The sequence below is a fragment of the Ovis aries genome, chromosome 3 (assembly GCF_016772045.2).
Source record: "Ovis aries strain OAR_USU_Benz2616 breed Rambouillet chromosome 3, ARS-UI_Ramb_v3.0, whole genome shotgun sequence".
Classification (NCBI taxonomy): Eukaryota; Metazoa; Chordata; class Mammalia; order Artiodactyla; family Bovidae; genus Ovis; species Ovis aries.
In genome coordinates, this window is record NC_056056.1 from 155,584,031 (window position 1) to 155,603,219 (window position 19,189).

The 19,189-nt window shown below is 37.9% G+C and overlaps 2 protein-coding genes across 24 annotated transcripts in view; one reads left to right on the forward strand and one right to left on the reverse strand.

The window, feature by feature from the left end:
- Positions 1–19,189, reverse strand: part of XPOT (exportin for tRNA) — a 173,979-nt gene that overhangs the window by 98,629 nt on the left and 56,161 nt on the right. For all 23 annotated transcript variants that reach the window (XM_027967488.2, XM_060412854.1, XM_060412856.1 and 20 more), the window contains one exon: positions 16,926–17,006. The gene's annotated coding sequence lies outside the window, so the exon portion shown is untranslated. The remainder of the gene's footprint in view (positions 1–16,925; positions 17,007–19,189) is intronic.
- The window catches only part of C3H12orf56 (chromosome 3 C12orf56 homolog), a 92,912-nt gene that overhangs the window by 44,011 nt on the left and 29,712 nt on the right, over positions 1–19,189 (forward strand). The window contains exons 4-6 of the mRNA XM_012174624.5: positions 4,598–5,003; positions 8,675–8,748; positions 17,005–17,149. Of these exons, the coding sequence (XP_012030014.3) occupies positions 4,598–5,003; positions 8,675–8,748; positions 17,005–17,149 (625 nt within the window). The remainder of the gene's footprint in view (positions 1–4,597; positions 5,004–8,674; positions 8,749–17,004; positions 17,150–19,189) is intronic.

Here is a 19,189-nt window from a genome sequence, read left to right on the forward strand (position 1 = left end):
ACAATCAAGAAGTTGAACCTTATATCTTTCTCTAAGAAGAAACATTTCTTGGCAGAAACCAGAAAAAGGGAGCTGTTTTATTCTTTTCTGCATAGTAGAGAAAAACATGCAGGCTCAGTAGTCACACTGGATAACATCAAGTCTGGACTCTGTCTTGGACTATTTCACCTTCCCAGGGCTTCACTCCTCATTGTAGGATGGGGCTCACAATGGTGCCTATCCCACAGGGATGATACATAAAGAACTAAATCACTCACATACGGGTGACCCTTGAACAACACAGGTTTGAACTTTGTAGGTTCATTTATATGCATATTTCTTTAATAGGTACGTACTACAGTCCTACACAATCCTCAGATATGGAACCTTGGATACAGAGGGGTGACTCTAAAGTGTTATGTGTTGACTTTCAACTGTGCAGACAGTCAGCGCCCCAACCTCATGTTGTTCAAGGGTCAACTGTACATGTAAAGTGCTTGAACTGTGTGTGACACTTAGTAAATCCCTATTAAACTTAGCTCTGTTGTTATTGCTAATTATCTGTAAGTCAGTCACTAAACAATAATCTATTCGGCATCCTCAGAATCCTTGATGGAACAGAATAACTTCCCTCTTTTCTACTCTCACTAATAATATGGTATTTAAAGAATAAAAATGCTATTGTGTGGGCTTCCCGGGTGGCTCAGTGGTAAAGAATCTGTCTGCCAGTGCAGGAGACGAGTTCAATCCCTGGTCTGGGAAGACCCCACATGCTGAGGAGCAACTAAGTCGGTGTGCCACAACTACCAAGCCTGTGCTCTAGAGCCCAGGAGCTGCAACTACTGTGCCCATGTGCCACAACTACTGAAGCCCGTGCACCTAGAGCTGGTGGTCCACAATAGGAGAAGCTGCCACAATGAGAAGCCTGTATACTACAACTGGAACGTAGCCCCTGGTTGCCACAACCAGAGAAAAGCTCATGCAGCAATGAAGACCCAGCACAGCCAAAGTTAAAATAAGTAAATACTTTCTTTAAAAGCTAATAAAAAATGCTATCGTGCAGTAATTTGGCGTGTGTGTGCTAAGATGCTTCAGGCATGTCCGACTCTTTTCAACCCTATGGACTGTAGCCTGCCAGGCAACTCTGTCCTTGGGATTTTCCAGGCAAGAATACTGGAGTGGGTTGCCATAAAATGTACTATTCAGAATGCTATCTGTGTTGAATATTATGTTATGTGACTCTGGGTCACATGACGAGTCTCGTACTGGTGTCTGCCAGCCTCTTGATTACACTTAAATACTGATAATTGCTTTCCAGTTTTGACTTATTTTACATAAAATTGCTTATATCTCACCAATTCTGCTTTAGTAGAGCCTTCATGGGGAATTTTTAAATTCAGGAGAGCTGAAATTCTACATCTTTTTCTTTTTAATTTTTTATTTTTACTTTATTTTACAATACTGTATTGGTTTTGGCATACATTGACATGAATCCACCACGGGTGTACATGAGCTCCCTGAAATTCTACATCTTAAGATCTAGGCCTATATAATTTTTTTATGGAAGAATCATTGTTCTTTATTGCTCTGCTTGTTTTTTCTATTTTGTATATTAATCTGACTACTTCCTTGAATAGGTGCTTTGCTCTCCATGAAAACTAAATTCCCCATTTTCGTATTTAACTTCTTTCTCTTCCTTCTTAAGAGTTTTTAAAATCAAATAATTATTTTTTTGTATTTGATTTTAAAACTTTTGAAAAAGATGAGAAAGAAGTTAAATAAATTCTACTTACCATTTTTCCTCATTTCTTGATAGAATCAATACGCTAGCATATATGTACTTTGTATTCTTAGTTGACCTTGCATCTAATGGATTTTTCTGAAGCTGTTTAATGTTGCCTGTTGCTTTTTGGACTGTGGGTTTAACTTGATGATTTCAGCCTCAAGGTGTGAATGTGGCTGTGTTTGATGTGGAGGGGAAAAGGAGAAAAGTCATTTGTGCATAATTTTGATCTTGGAGTTATCTTTTCCAATTCTCTCATTGCTTACTCCTTTATGGCTGGGCTCTCCCTAGAGATACATAATCAGCTCATTAGAAAAACACTTGACTTTTAGCAACCTAGTACTATAAATATGAAGTCGACTAGTGTGGAAATTCAAGGTTCTAGAACTCTTGCTTAGTAATGAGCTACTCTTTAATCAGACTACTAAGAGTAGGTATTATTGAATTTTAAATGAAAAATACAGTTTAGCTTTACGGTTGGCTTGCTTAAGTGGTGAAGCTATAATGTCTGTGGCATTTTAATTTATGCTGTCAAAGGTAATCCTTGTTAGAAACTCTTTTAACTCTCTAAAATAATAAATTTTTCATACAACTGAGTAAATTACAGTCACTTCAAGTGGATCTTTCTGTAATTACCTGAAATCATTTTGCTGACCTTTAAGATCAATTCAGTTCAGTCGCTCAGTCGTGTCCAACTCTTTGCAACCCCATGGACTGCAGCCTGCCAGGCCTCCCTGTCCATCACCAACACCCGGAGCTTACTCAAACTCATGTTCATTGAGTCGGTGATGCCATCCAACCCATCTCATCCTCTGTTGTCCTCTTCTCCTCCTGCCTTCAATCTTTCCCAGCATCAGGGTCTTTTCCAGTGAGTCAGTTCTTTGCATCAGGTGGCCAAAGTATTGGAGTTTCAGCTTCAGCATCAGTCCTTCCAATGAATATTCAGGACTGATTTCCTTTAGGATGGACTGGTTGTATTTCCTTGCAGTCCAAGGGACTCTCAAGAGTCTTCTCCAACACCACAGTTCAAAAGCATCAATTCTTCAGTGCTCAGCTTTCTTTATAGTCCAACTCTCACATCCATATGTGACTACTGGAAAAACCATAGCTTTGACTAGACAGACCTTTGTTGGCAAAGTGATGTCTCTACTTTTTAATATGCTGCTTAGGTTGGTCATAGCTTTTCTTCCAAGGAGCAAGCATCTTTGAATTTCATGGCTGCAGTCACCATCTGCGGTGATTTTGGAGCCCCCCAAATAAAGTCTGTCACTGTTTCCACTGTTTCCCCATCTATTTGCCATGAAGTGATGGGACTGGATGCCATGATTTTAGTTTAACATATGTTGTGCCTAAAATGAACATTTTAACCTAATTTCATAACATTATCTAACATAATCTGTGCACTGGCTATTTAATTCAATTCCCATAGAGAAAATTTTAGAAAATATCATCTACAAGAATAAAGAAAAGCTATCACTTTTTGAGCACTTGTATGTTCATGTGTGTGTGTGCTTGCATACATGTACACATATGTAAAGTCAATGGAAGAGGGAGCTGAGAGTTGAAAGTCAGCCTAGTTCATAGCATTGTACAGATGATTAATGAATTTTGCTACTGCTGCTAAGTCGCTTCAGTCGTGTCCGACTCTGTGCGACCCCATAAACGGCAGCCCAACAGGCTCACCCGTCCCTGGGATTCTCCAGGCAAGAACACTGGAGTGGGTTGCCATTTCCCTCTCCAATGCATGGAAGCGAAAAGTGAAATGGAAGTTGCTCAGTCATGTTCAACTCTTAGTGACCCCATGGACTGCAGCCTTCCAGGCTCCTCCATCCATGGGATTTACCAGGCAAGATTGCTGGAGTGGGTTGCCATTGCCTTCTCCAGAATGAATTCTACACCTGTTTTAAATTAAGAACAAATAAAAACAAAGTGGTTTCCAACTTTCATAGAGGTTCCAGTCTCATAAGGGAGATAAGATAAATTAATATAAAATGATAAACCAGCAATTCAAGACAATATAGGGTAAGATTAATAGCTAGCACCTACTGAGTGATTAATTGCTAGCATCTATTGAGTATTGCATGTATTTTCTTACTTAATCCTCACAGAAACCCAATGAGATGGTTCTATTGGCTCCTATTTTAAAATTAGGAAATTAAGGCTTAGGTCAATCAAAATCACATAACCAATGAGGGGCAGAGCCTGGATTAGAACTTGGATTTCATATTCTGCAACTTCTTAGCCTCTGCCACTTGCTTCCTTGGGCTGCAGAGAAAAGAAGTGGGTCATAGTGAGCTGGAGAGAACAGGGAAGACAAAAGATGGGACAAAAGATTGATTCTGAAAAAAAAACTGCTGATGCTGTTGCAATGATATTAGAAAAATTAGAAGAGTATTAGCAAAACATGAGTCAAAGAAAACACCATTTAAGAAAGTCTCTCTTCACATCTCTCCATATGAATAGTTTTTTCTTTATGGTATCCATCAGAAATGCACAATGAAAGAACAATCAAGTTTCAAAACTAGAATGAAAAGTCCTTTCACTAGGAGTATTGGGCTCTGTGAAGGACAGGCATAATGCTTTAGATGTAAAAAAAAAAAAAAAAGCCTCTTTAAATGACATAGGATAGATTCTATTTCTGAAAGCAGGAGTATATACTGAAGAATTGTACCATAATTCCTAGCAGGTGAGAGTAAATCGCTCCTTTCTCCTAACAAGCATTCCCTTTATGTGAAGACTTGTACTTTCAGACTGCTGCAGTGGGCCACTGGGTTCTCTTTGTTCCTTTCTGTTAAATTCTGAATATTATGTTTAACTCTAAATTCTACCTGACAGGTACCACCAGGAGAGCAGCACAGCATCCAAGGACTCAACTCTCGGCCCTCCTTCAGACCTGAAGAAGCTGTCCCTTCATGGCCAAAGAGCTGGTGGACCCTTACCTAACCCTTCCAGGACAAGTTGTCAGCTCACATCAACCAGTAGCAAAGCTAGTGGGCCATTTTGTATAACAGACACAAAAGAACCCCAGGGGCTTTCAGATCACAAAGACTCTCTAAGTGAAATCCCTTTCAAGTGCAATGGGAACGGAAATGAGTTTTACTTAGGAAATTCCACCCTGGCTTCCCCTTTACAGAGCAACCCAAATCTAGAGAAAAAGGAGTCAGAACTTCATTTGTATGTTATTTCCACAACATCATCAATATTTCTGCACTTAAAAAGTTCATGGAACAATTATATTATAGTAAGTGCCCTCCTAAGTTAACCTTGCCTTGAGGATTATTTTTTAGGATAGCCTTCCCTGCTCTTCCTCCCCATTTTGGAAACTTAACCTTGAGATTTAAGATAGTGAAAGACACAATGCACTGGACAATTAAGGAGATGACTTTATCAGGCTACTGCAATAGGGAAAATGCTCATTAATGAAAAGTGTCTTAAAGAAAAGGAGATGGGCCTGAGGTTTCATGAGGCAGGTAACAAATAGGGGAGTTGGCAATAAGTCTCGTGGGAATCAGTGAGGAAGGTTGGAGACAGGTCTTATTTTGGAATATTTGTGAGCAGGGTGGTTTTTTTACAGTTAGCTGGGGTGATTTCTCAGGCTTCCTAGGTGGCAGTAGTGGTAAAAATCCTGCCTGCCAGTGTAGGAGGTTTAAGACACACAGGTTCGATCCCTGGGTTGGGAAGATCCCCTGGAGAAGGGCATGGCACCCCACTCTAGTATTCTCACCTGGAGAATCCCATGGACAGAGGAGCCTAGTGAGCTATGGTCCATAGCGTTGCAAAGAGTTGGACACAATTGAAGTGCCTTAGCACTCACACAAGGGGTGATTTCTTAACCATTCAGCTTTCAGTGAGGACAAAGCTCAACACTGTCAATATGTTTCATTATTTCTTAGCTGTGCTACTGAAAGTAGGCTAGTGGGAGTCATTGTCATAAGATCAGATAATTTTACAGAGATCACCTGGCTTATGTCCTTTATTTTATAAATGAGGAGACTGAAGCAAAAAAAAAATTCTAAGTAACTTACTCAACACTGTGTAGTAAGTTTAGAGGCAGAGTCAGAACTCTCATTTAGTAATCTTTTTATAACGCCAGGATCAGTTTTATAATATGACTTTTTTTAGTTCCCTTCAGTGATAAATAATTTTTATTACTGATCTTCGAATATAATAATGTTGAAATGAAAGTCACTCAGTTGTGTCCAGCTCTTTGCAACCCCATGGACTATATAGTCCATGAAATTCTCCAGGCCAGAATACTGGAGTGGGTAGCCTTTCCCTTCTCCATGGGATCTTCCCAACCCAGGGATTGAACTCAGGTCTGCATTGTGGATAGATTCTTTACCAGCTGAGCCACAAGGGAAGCCCAAGAATACTGGAGTGGGTAGTCTATCCCTTCTCCAGCAGATCTTCCCAACCCAGGGATTGAACCCAGGTCTCCTGCATTGTAGGTGGATTCTTTACCAGGTGAGCCATAAGGGAACCCCTTCTGAGTGGAAAGAGTCTTTCATAACGATGTTAAGAGGAATGAAAGACTCTTATCACTCAGAAGAAGCTAGAAAGGAGGGGTTTTATAAGTGGCCCCAAATTTGGAAGACTGCAAGGCAACTCTAGTTGTTTTCTCATAGCACAGTTCAGAATATTTAATGTTTAAATTAAATGTTAAATGTTTAAAATTCATCTGTAAAATCTTAAACAGCTTTCTCCAAATTAAGAATGTATGTGAATCATAAATAGAGGGAAAATCTTGATCTCTTAGAAGAAGGCCTTATATACGACTCTTTGCGACCCCTTGGACTGTAGTCTACCAGGCTTCTCTGTCCATGGGATTTTCCAGGCAATAGTCCTGGAGTGGATTGCCATTTCCTTCTCCAGGGGATCTTCCCAACCCAGGGCTCAAACCTGGGTCTCCCGCATTGTAGACAGACACTTTACCATCTGAGCCACCAGGGAAGCAACCATATATTCTAATAGAAAACCCAAAACTTAATTGACTTTTAAAAATCTGCCTAAATATTTCAAAATAACTGTTTATGCTTCCAGAATTAACTAACTCCTAGTTTTAAGTACTACTTTAAAATTCTGCAGTAGAGGCATGCTTGGGGTAAGTCAGATGGGCCAACTCATAGCCCTTCTGATGATAAAAGCAACAACAAATAACTACCATGTAGTGTTATTATCAATGTTATTAACTGTGCTGATGCTTTCTGTATATTAACTCATTTAATCTATACAACAGTCCTATGAGGTAAGACTGTTATTCTCATCTTATAGATGAGGAAACTAAGGAATAGGGAAGTTAAATATATTCAAGGTTATACAACTAACACAGAACTGAGATTTGAACCCAGATAGACTGATTTTTTTTCTATGCACTGAAATACTGTGGATGGAGGAGGTTATCCTTATGAGTTGGCAGACATTATTATTAAACAACATTCTATCCCTTGAAAGAAGGAAAACAAGCAAATATTTCATATACAAATGATGAATCAATTAGGTTACCATTTATTCTTGTGAAAATGGTATTAACTCAACATAAACATTTTAAAAAGTGTGACTTTTTTTGTGACATTGTTGGATTCTCTAATTAGGGTAGTTACCCTTGGTTGGTCTTGGTTATCTTCATAGATTTTAGGAAGTGGAAAAAGAATAATTTCCCAAGTCAGTCAGACTTATCTTGTGTAATTGATCTGTTGCGTCTGAGATTTCTTTCCTGTTGAGGTATGGAAATGCTCCTGGGAAAAGACGTCTTAACTCTGTATACTTTCAGGTAAAATTAACCTAAACCATCCAGTTAGAAATTAGCAGTCATTCTGATTTTAAGGGTTTCCAAAGAGTTGTCTCTGTGAGTAAGACATTTTATCTGTAAATTTTACCAAAAGTAATTATGATCTCTGTTGTTTAGCATCTCAAATTCTACAAAGACAAAATATGGCAATTTTTTGCCCTCATGTTGCAAAGATAACTGCTAGAAAGCTAAATAACTAAGGAATATTCTCAAATTAAAATTCTAGATTTAAGGCAAGGATAAATTTGGAGAGGAAAAAAGGGCGGCTTTTTTTAAAAAAGAAAAAACATAGAATGATGACAAAAATAGTAAGACAAAGCACATAATTCCCCCCTACATACGCACCTACCACTATACTCTGTTTATAAGGAGTAAGACAGGAGTTGCTTGGAACTGTAAATCAGAAACATTTCAGAAATTCCTTCTGACCTGTTAAGCCTCAAAAAAAACCAAAAAATTATTTAGAGAACTTGCCGAACATTACATGCCAGTTTGTTTTAAGACCCAGAATGAATGGGAAATGGCAACACTAACGATTTAAGGAAAAAATAACCCCATTAAAGGGGGAACAGGTAACAAAATTATTGTATATCTTAGCAATGTAATACTGTAATTATTAAAAAGACTGAAGTAAATCTATATATATGGATATGAAGAACTGTCTACTATGTATTAAGTGAAAAAAAGACCCCAGATTAATATGTGATATGATGTGGCTAGTATTAAATATTATAAATATATATCATCTAATGTGTAAATATTATAAATGTATGTTATAATTAATATGTTTTTATCTGCCTGAAAGAATATAAACCAAACCAACAACAGCAAGGTGTTTTGAAAATTGAGACAGAAGGGGTAGTGAGGGATAGGGAACTTTTTATCATTTAAACATTTCTGTACTGTTTGATGTTGATACAATGAGCAAGTGTTATGTTTAAAACTTAAAAAAAAAAACTACTAAGGAAAAATTCCCTGTGGTATTATCAAATACTGGAATGAGTCACAAATCATGTACTGTAGAAGGGATTAAAGAATAGATATATGATACTGACTAAAAGTAAGGGGAATTGATTTTCATTCAACAAAAATTCTAACTATTCCCACTTTTTTTCCTCTTTCAGAAAGCTACTCTTTTACAAGATCCCCTATATGTTAGTGAGTTCAGTCCTGCTACTGGAAGTCAAAAGCCATACAGGTAAGAAGTGATGACAGGTCAGAGTTACATAGGAGGTGGGGGCGGGGGTTTGTTCTCTTTGCCTCTCCTAACTCTGTGAGTTGCTGATCATCACATTTATATCTGTATCACTTCATGACCTGAATTGCAAATACTATATGGGACATCACTTCTTGTATGTGTCACAGGAGCCATAACGTCAGCATATTCAAAACAGGGCTCAGCCTCTTCCTTCTGTGACCTGACCTTTTGTTCATGTTTCCTAAATAGGGCATGATGTCAGTATCTCCAGACAGCCTAAGCCAGGGTCCTGGATCCTCAGATGTCCACCCTCTACATCCAGTCATCACCACATGATTTATTGTACCAATTGAATATATCTGGATAACACCTACTTCTTTCCACTGCCATATGCTCAGGTCCAGTTATCTCTGTTTGAGGCTCCCACCAGTATTTTCCTTGCTGGTTTCTGCCTTCACTCTTGCAGCTCGCTAGACCCTCCCTCAGCATGACAGAGGAATCTCTCAGAAGCACAAACCCTGATCATGTCACTTCTCCCTTAAAGCCTTTGAAGTGCTCCCCAGTGCCCTTAGAAGGTCTACACTCTATAACACCTTTTTACATATCTTCCTAATATCTCTTTATTTTTTTCTCCTCAACTGTTGTGTCCCCCACACTCCTACCTTAAATTCCTGATCCAAGAGAACTTGTAGCTCTCAAAAAGCTCCCTGTTCATCTGGGTCTTAACATGATGGCTTCCATTCTAGAACTTACCCGCTTCTCTTCTTCCTCTTCATAGAAATGTCAGCTCAAGTCTTAGCTCATTATCCCTTTTTCTAAAAATCATTTCTCAAAGTAAGTTAAGAGGGCCCCTCCATAAAATCCTGTGGTTACACAACTTGTAGCACTGTCCGCTCTGTATTATGGATTGCTTGTTTATGTGCTGCCCCATTAGGAAATATGCTCCTTAAGCGGGGACTGTACTTTGGTCATTAGCACATAGTAGACTGCCAGTAAGCTTTATACAATGAATGAATGAATGAATGAAATAAGATAGAGGCTGGATCTTATATGCGAGACAAAGGAACTTGGATTTTATCCAGACTTTATAGTACTACTGTGTTCTCATCACAGTCAGCCTTACATTGAAGCAGTTACTTGTGATATGACTAATACTGCCAATAGATTGTGAGCCCCTGGAAGGCAATGGACTTCCTTTGTGGCTCAGGGGTAAAGAATCTACCTGCAATGCAGGAGTCATGGGGTTTGATCCCTGGGTCGGGAAGCTCCCTTAGAGAAGAAAATGACAATCACTCCAGTATTCTTGCCTGGGAAGTCATATGGCCAGAGGAGCCTGGCAGGCTACAGTCCATGGGGTCACAAGAGTTGGACACAACTTAGCAACTAAACTACCACCACCACCCTGGAAGGCAAGAAGGATATCTTATTAATTTTTGTATTTTTCTTACTTAAAACAGTGCTTTGCACAAAGAAAACATTCTGTGAATTGATGATTCCAATAACTTTGATATTAAGTCATAAGTGAGTTTTGAGAGATTTATGATAAGTGACATATACTGGGGGTGATGTAAATAAACTAAGGGAAAGTTTAATTTTAAAAGATACAATTTATTCCCCATTAAAAGGACCCAAAGTTCCTTGGAAGAATGACTAATTCTAGGCCTGCGGCAGGAAATACACAAATGAATTTGAAACAGCTTGAGGCAGAATGCAAAGAGCAACAGGGCCCAAACTAAAGGACACAGGAGCACCCATGAAGGGGCTCCTAATAGCCAAAGGTAGGACAACATGAGATCAGAAAAAATAATGAATGAGATGGTTAAAACATAATGAATATATAAAAATTCCAAAGTGTATAATGCTGCATCATGGAAAGTCCTCTCTCCTACCCTCCTTCCGTTAAGAAATAAAAATACACTAAACTCCATTAGAAGTAAATAGGGCATTAATTCATCTCTCTGCAAATAAGCAAACAAATGGAAACAATTAAGCATTTATCCTGCCTTTCCTGCATAAACTAGTTAGTTCAGGGTAACCAAGTAGCTCAAGTTGATGAGAACAAATTTAACTTTACAGAATTCCCGCTAAATAAATGTGGAAGGTTTGATAGAAATAGAAAATTACCATTTTTCCAACCTCAAATGAAATAAAAGATTCATGCAATGATCTCAATGGATGGAACTATTAGATATAAAGGTGAAGTGTAACTTCAAAATCGAGGGATCATGTAAATTACTAGACCATTGATCAGTCTTAGCTCACTTAACTGGGATGCTCTAATGAGGCACTTGAAATTTTTGTGCGTCATTATTTGACATAACATGAAACAAAGAGCACCGCCTATGGCACATCTTTGCTCAGACAATTAAATTGCTTTGTTGTGGTTTAGTCCCTCAGTTGTATCTGACTCTTTTGCAACCTTACGGAGTGTAGCCTGCCAGGCTCCTCTGTCCATGGGATTGCCCAGCCAAGAAAAGTAGAGTGCTATTTGCTTCTCCACAATTAAACTGGAATCTGACTTAAAGTGTGGGTGTGTCAGTCTTAAGAAGGAATGAAACTCTGATACATGTGACAATATAGATAAGCCTTGAAGACATAATGCTATGTGAAATAAGTCAGTCGTAAAAGGACAAATATTTGATGATTCCACTTATATGAGATACCTAAAATAGGCAAATTCATAGAAACAGAAACCAGAATATGGGTTACCAGGAGCTAGGGAGAGAGAGGAATGGAGACTTATTGATTGATGGATACAGAGTTTCTGTTTGGGATGATGAAAAAGTTACGGAAATAGGTAGTAGTGATGTTGCACAATATTATGGTCGCACTTACTGCTGCTGAATTGTATTAATACACCTTAAAATGGTTAAAATGGCAAATTTTTATGTTATATATATTTTATCTCAGAATTTTTAAAGGTGTGTGTGTTGTTGTGTGTGTGTGTGTGTATGTTTAAGGCAATAGATAAAATGAGACTGGCAAAATGTTGAAAATTACTGAAGCTTAGTGATGGGTATATGGGGGTTTCTTGTGTGATTTTCTCCATTTTTGTGTATGAAAATTGCCATAGTTAAAGTTTTTAAAAGACCTAAGAAACACAGCAAGCGAATATAACCATTATCTTATTTAGATCTTGATTTTAGCAAGCCAAATATAAAAATATATTTTAAGGCAAGAGAGAACATTTGAATACGGACTGGGTATTAGACAATACCATAGAATTACTGATAAGTTTGTTGGTGTGATGATGATGAGTTTGCAAGGTAATGTTCCATTTATTTTGAGATATCTTCTGAGGTATAGGGGTTAAATAACATAATGGTTTGGGATTTCTTTTTAAAAAAGATGATTATCTAGATAACTTAGAATTTCTACATGTTTTCATATGTTTACTCTAAAAAATATCCATTTTAATTTTGGTGCTATATTGTATAAAGTGATTTTAAAGTTAATTGTATAATAAAACAGGCTCTCACTTTGTGTGACTTGAAATTTATCCCTGAAGGCAAGGAGAGGTCTGCCTCTATCTGGACTTAGGAAAAGCGTATTTCTTGCAAAATTAATTTCTAAAGGCAATAAATATATTTAAAGTATAGTATTTAATGTACCACGAAGGATGCAAATATATGTATAAGACACGTAGGAAATGGTCTGTACCTACAAGGCACCTTCAGTTTAAAAAAGAATAAATATTCTTTGGGTTTTCAAGTTAGGATTCTGACACAGTTGTGAGTTCTGTAATCTGATTATTGTGAATATATACACTGGGCTTCTGAGATAATGTAAGAAAAACCATTCCAGCTAAAAAGTATAATACAAATGTAAGGTATAATTAATGTTAAATGTTTGTAAAAATGAAAAAATACAGGAAAAATAGAACTTATCATTAAATCAAGAATTCTCCTGCCACATTGTTGGGTGAGGTTTTGTTTTCTAGCTCATGAAATATAGAATATCTGTTGACTTTAATATAAAATTTCCTCTTATTCCTAAACTGAATAATGGAGTCTTCTGGCACTAGACTTTTTCTTATTTAAATTAGTCAAAGTTTGTCATCTATCTAAAAGCAAATATTCTCTGAATTTTCAGAGAAACTGTGATTATCCATAACTTCTCTGTAGAAATATAGACCACTGAATCTAATTTGAATTTATGAGGTAAGATAAGACCTCACTTTACATATGAATTGATTTTCAATATGAAGAGTTTAGTGTGCTTTTTCTTATGAAATTTGTTTTTGCCTTTTTGAAAAAAATAGTTTGATATTATAATCTATTATCATAGGTGCCAAAAGATTAAAAACAGTTCATTTCTATATGAATCTTAGCAAATTGCTGACTCCCAGTGGGAAAAACTGGAAACTCAATTTCAAAATGATTGTGCTGATATTGTATTTTTTCTGGGCTTTTGCTTTTCTAAGCTCATTTGTTTGTGAAAACTACATATCTGCTGTTTATTTGAGTTCTTAGCAGAGGGATTTTATGGTTATGTTTTAAATATGAAAAATTTATTACCATATGAAATATGGCAATAATTTGAAATGCGTATATAGGGAAGCAAGATCTCAAAGCTTATTCCTATTTAGATCATATTTATTAAATACTTATTGTATGCTAAGCACATGAAATAACTAAAATATCAAAACAGCACAGTGGGATAGGTACTATCATCATCCTCATTTTACAGATGGGAAAACTGAGGTATAGAGACACTAGGGAACTTGCCCTTGGTAGTTACTCAGGAACAGGGGCAGATCTAGGATACTGACCAGTCTATCTGACTGTGCCCCCATACTCAAAATCATGTTCATCTGCCTCTATGACTGTTACTACTGAATTCTTTTATTTTTTAAATTCAGGTATAGTTGATTTATAATATTATGTTTTTGGTATACAACATCATGATTCACAATTTTTAATGATTATAGTCCATTTAAAATTGTTACAAAATATTGGCTATATTCCCTGTGCTGTATGATATATCCTTGCAGCTTATTTATTTTATACATACTAGTTTATACTCTTAATGCCATACCTGTACCTCGTCCCTCTTCCCTTCTCTCTCCTCACTGGTGACCACTAGTTTGTTCTCTGTAACTGTGAGTCTATTTCTATATTCATTAGTTTGTTTTATTTCTTAGATTCCACATATAAGTGATATCATACAGTATCTGCCTTTTTCTGTCTGACATTTCAATTAGCATAATACCCCCCAAGTCTATCCATGTTCTACAAATGGCAGGATTTCATTCTTTTTTTTATGGCTGAGTAGTATTCCTGTGTGTGTGTGTGTGTACACACATACATACATATATGGCTTCCCTGGTGACTCAGTGATAAAGAATCTGCCTGCCAATGCAGGAGATACAGGTTTGATCCCTGGGTCAGGAAGATGCCCTGGAAGAGGAAATTGCAACCCACTCCAGTAGTCTTGCCTGGGAAATCCCATGGGACAGAGGAGCCTGGCAGGCTATAGTCCATAGAGTCACAAGAGTTGGACATGACTTGGCAACTAAAATTATATACACACACACACACACACACACACACACACACACACACACACACACACCATATCTTCTTTATCCATTCATCTGCTGAGGTTACTTACATCCATTAGCCATTGTAAATAATGGTCCTATGATCATTGAGGGTACATGTATCTTCACATTAGTATTTTCTTTTTTTTTCAGATAAGTATCCAGGAGTGGGCACTTGGGTGACATGGTAGTTCTATTTTTAGTTTTTTGAGTAACCTCTATTCTGTTTTCCATAGTGGCTGCACCAATTTACATTCCTGCCAACAGTGTACAAGTGAAAGTGAAAGTTGCTCAGTTGTGTCCAACTCTTTGTGACCCCATGGACTATACAGTCCAGGGAATTCTCCAGGCCAGAAGACTGTAGCCTTATCCCTTCTCCAGGGGAATCTTCCCAACCCAGGGATCGAGCCCAGGTCTCCCTCACTGCAGGCAGATTCTTTACTGGCTGAGCCACAAGGGAAACCCAAGAATACTGAAGTGGGTAGCCTATCCCTTCTCCAGGGGATCTTCCCAACCCAGGAATCGAACTGGGGTCTCCTGCACTGCAGGCAGATTCTTTACCAACTGAGCTATTAGAGAAGCCCTAACAGTGTACAAGGATTCTTTTTTTCCCCACATCCTTGCCAACATTTGTTATTTGTGGCCTTTTTGATGGCTAAGATTGATCTCTTCATGTTCATTTCTACTCTGGTGTCTTCACTAGAAAAGAGACTATTTTTCAGAAAGTCTTAATTTTTATGTTAATAAGAGAGGTTCATTGATTGGATAGAAGAGAGCATCTTATATTTGTTTTTTTTTTAATAAAGTGGGAGGTAGTGGGCAAGAACCAAGATTCTATGTAGTATTATTGGAATAAGTGTCTGATAACAAGATTTCTACAGTAAGTGGTAAAAATATTTTTACCTTAAGTCAGAAATTCTAAGACATTTCCATTGATCTACACAGAACATGAAACAGCTCTCTTACTGTTACTTTGCACCCTGCTTTTCTGAATCACTGGTTGTGTGAGCTTGGACAGGCTACTTAACCGAATGTCCTGTAAACGTGATAGTAATTCCCAGCTCAGCCCACCTAGTGACACTGAGTGAGCTAGTCCATGAGGAGTACCCAGGCCAGAGCCTGCCACAGAGTCAGTGCTTAGGTAAGTGCAGTTGTTATTGCTGAGCACAGTGGGAGATGGAAACAACATCCAAACTGTTAATGGTTTTCAAGTTGCTGCAAATCAGCTGAGGGGCCAGGACAAGTACACAAAGAACTGCAATGGAGTGAAGTATGGAAAAAAGGCTATGGAAGAGGGTCTCCATGGTTGGTAGAATTAGGGAAAGCCCTAAGGAGAAGGTGTTAACTCATTTCAGCGAAGCCAGCTTTTCCTGAAGTGTGGAACAGATGTGGGGCAATGATGTGGGGTGACGTTATGTGGTTTTCTGACATGGCATGAGATGACTTTGAATTCCACAGTAAAAAAGTGATTCTCTCTTCCAACTCGTCTGATCTCATCAGAGAGAATCTCTTGACTTGGTGCCAGTAGAGGCAGGTCTCTAACACACTTTGTCAAAGGGAGAGCAGACTTCAGGCTCAAAATAGGGAGCGTCAACTTAGAATTTTGTTGCTTTCAAGCTGTTTTTACAGTTACCTGCTAATTATAGCAAACAGTACTGGTTTTTCCCTTGTGAAGTAGTAATAAGTTTTCTTCGTAAAGAAATTTCTCTAGGAAAAAATGAGTTGACTTAAAGGAAAAATAGTATGCAAATAATATTACATATGACTCATGGATTATGGTAAATGGTATACAAACAAACTCTGAGATAGACTATGAAAGAGGGACAGAAGATTCGGGATAGGTACAGCTAGAGTAAAGGGGCATGGTAAGAAATGTGTTTGGAGAGTAATAAACAGTTCGATTTAGAGGCTTCCCCAGTGGTTCAGCAGTAAAGAAAGAATCTGCCTGCAGTGCAGGAGATGCAGGGGATGTGAGTTCGTTCCCTGGGTCAAGATCTCCTGGAGGATGAAATGGTGACCCACTCCAGTATTCTCACCTGGAAAATTCCATGGACAGAGGAGCCTGGAGGGCTACAAGGAGCAATTTTCATTACTGATAAGTAATTAAGTTGGAAGTACAAAACTATACTAATATTCCATTAGTCCTCTTCCAGCCATCTTCCCATCCTGCCATGATGGTGGCACCATGAATGTCCTGGCTAATGCTTTCAAGAGTATCAACAATGCCTCAAAGAGAGGCAAATGCCAAATGCTTATTAGGCTGTGCTCCAAAGTCATCTTCCATGATGAACCACGGTTACACTGGCGAATTTGAAATAATCGATGATCACAGGGCTGGGAAGATTGTTGGGAACCTCGCAGACAGGCTAAATAAGTGTGGAGTGATCAGCTTCAGATTTGATATGCAACTCAAAGATGTGGGGAAATGGTGGAATAACCTGCTCTTGTCACATCAGTTTGGTTTCACTGTACCAACAACCTCAGCTGGCATCAAGGACCATGAATAAGCAAGATGAAAACACACAGCAGGGAAAAGTCCTTGAATTCTTTTTTTAGGGATGTAATACATACATGCAAATAAAATGCCTCAGGGAACCAAAGAAAAAAATTTCATTAGTAACAAAGTTTTACATACCTGTCAATAATTGTTGATATTTCTCAACCGCTGTTTCTAATCATTTTCTTTCATGGCAAATTTTCTTTTCTTTCTGTAGATCTGAGGAGAAAATTAAGCACTTTGGTCAGCTTAAATCTGAACTTTTTCTTAAAGACAACACGTTGAGGAAGATACTTTGTTTAATTATGGAACTTAAAGTAACAGCCCAGAAAAACTTCATTCTGAAAAGACTTTTCTGGAAAGTAGGTGTCTTGTCTTATTTTTAATCTTTTAAACTTGTTTTACCTGTTTATCAAATGTAGCATATTCAAGCATAAAGTAAAATAGAAATAAATATCTTGTATTCTGATGCTGTTTTTTAAAAAAACGTTGATTAAATTTAATGCAATTGTCTCAATGCTTGAAATGCTGTGATGTAATCACAGGGACATGGAAGAGAGAAGAGAGCAGTAGCAAAAAGATGGTAGCTCACATGGGCTGGGTTGACAGAGTGAAAAAAAGAGAGAAGGTCAGGGGAAGCTCCTGGCATGCAAGAAGTATAAGACAGTGAGATAAAGCAGTTATCAAGAAGTTTTATGTGCATGTTCCCCTAAAACAAAAATAGAATTAAATACACTTTTAAGTGTAGGATTGACATATTTAAAAAAATTTTTATTGTGGTAAAAGTCATATAATACAAAACTATCTTAACCATATTTAACTGTATAGTTCAGTGGCACTAAGTACATTCATCTTGTTAAAGGTGACTCCTGTGCTTCCCTGGCGGTTCAGTGGTAAAAAATCCACCTGCCGATACAGGAGACATGGATTTGATCCCTGATCCAGGAAGATTCCACAGGCTGTGGAGCAACTAGGCCTGCAGGCCACAACTACTGAGCCCACATACCCTAGAGCCTGTGCTACACAACAAGAGAAGCAATGAGAAGCCTGAGTATCACAATAGAGAGTAGCTAGCCCTTGCTTGCCACAACTAGAGAAAAGACTGCACAGCAACGAAGACCCAGCACAGACATAAATAAATAAAATAATTTTTTAAAAAGGTGACTTCTGAGAAGTGAAAGCGATCTAGCTCTCCCATTCGGCAAGTTACAGACTTACTCTGGAAGACTGACTTAGTGTCATCCAGTTTTAGGTGAAGGCATTGAGAAGCCCAGGTTAGTACTGGTACTGTGCTAATGAGGCTGATTCTGGCTCCTGGCCTCATACATAGTTGCTGCCATACTTCTTAGATTCTGAGTGCTTCATATGTCTGATGACCAACCACCCTGATTTACCCAGAGTAGGGTAACAAACTGTTCCAGTGTGTCTGGGACTGAGGAAGTTCATGGCACTTGCACTTGGGGCTTGTAGTGCAAAAGCTAGACCAATTGCAATTGGGATGGTTGATCCCCCTAACCAGAGGCCATAGTAGCTATAGGGAATAGTCTGTCAAGTGTTCCCAGCATTGAGGCAGGCAGGGATGATGCTGCAGTGCTGTATCATCTAAAATGCTTGTGCTAGACAGACCCTGTTAGGAATACACCACATTATTAGCTTAGAGGTAGCTCTAATTTTTGGTTCTTGGGTAAGAGGATGGGAAATTATATATATATTTGTAAATTATAATAAAATTAGTATAATGAATAATTATAGCCATATTCTTATAATACTATAATTATAATAATATAATAAACAACATAATATTATATAATTATAGTAATTTATATATAGTTGACCCTTGAACATTAGTTTGAACTGCTTGGTCCATTTAGATGTTAATTCTTTCAACAGTAAATACTATAGTACTACATGATCACGTGGTTGAATCCATGGGTATGGAATCACAGATATGGAGGGTTGACTGTAAGTTATACTCAGATTTTTGATGGTGAAGAGGATGAGCACTTTTAACTCTCCCCAAACCTCCACCCCTTGTTGTTGAAGGATCAACTGTGTATCATTTTCCCTTTTAAAAATCAACTTTATTGGGGTATAATTTTCCTCAGTTAGGTAATTTTTATTCTTCTATTACAATAAAACTTTTAAATTTTGAAAAGACTTTTTCATAGGCTGACTAAACTGAAAACTTTAGGAGTACAGATATCATGTCCAGTTAGTCTGTTTTGCTTAAGATGTTATTTGCATTACTTCGCATAGTACTTGCCACATGGCTGGATTAAATTGTTACACGTTCAATCAATGAATGAAAGAGTTCTCTCTCTTCTTTTTTTTTTGGCCAAACCATGTGGCATACAGGATCTCAGTTCCCCAACCAGGGTTCAAACCTGTGTCCCCTGCATTGG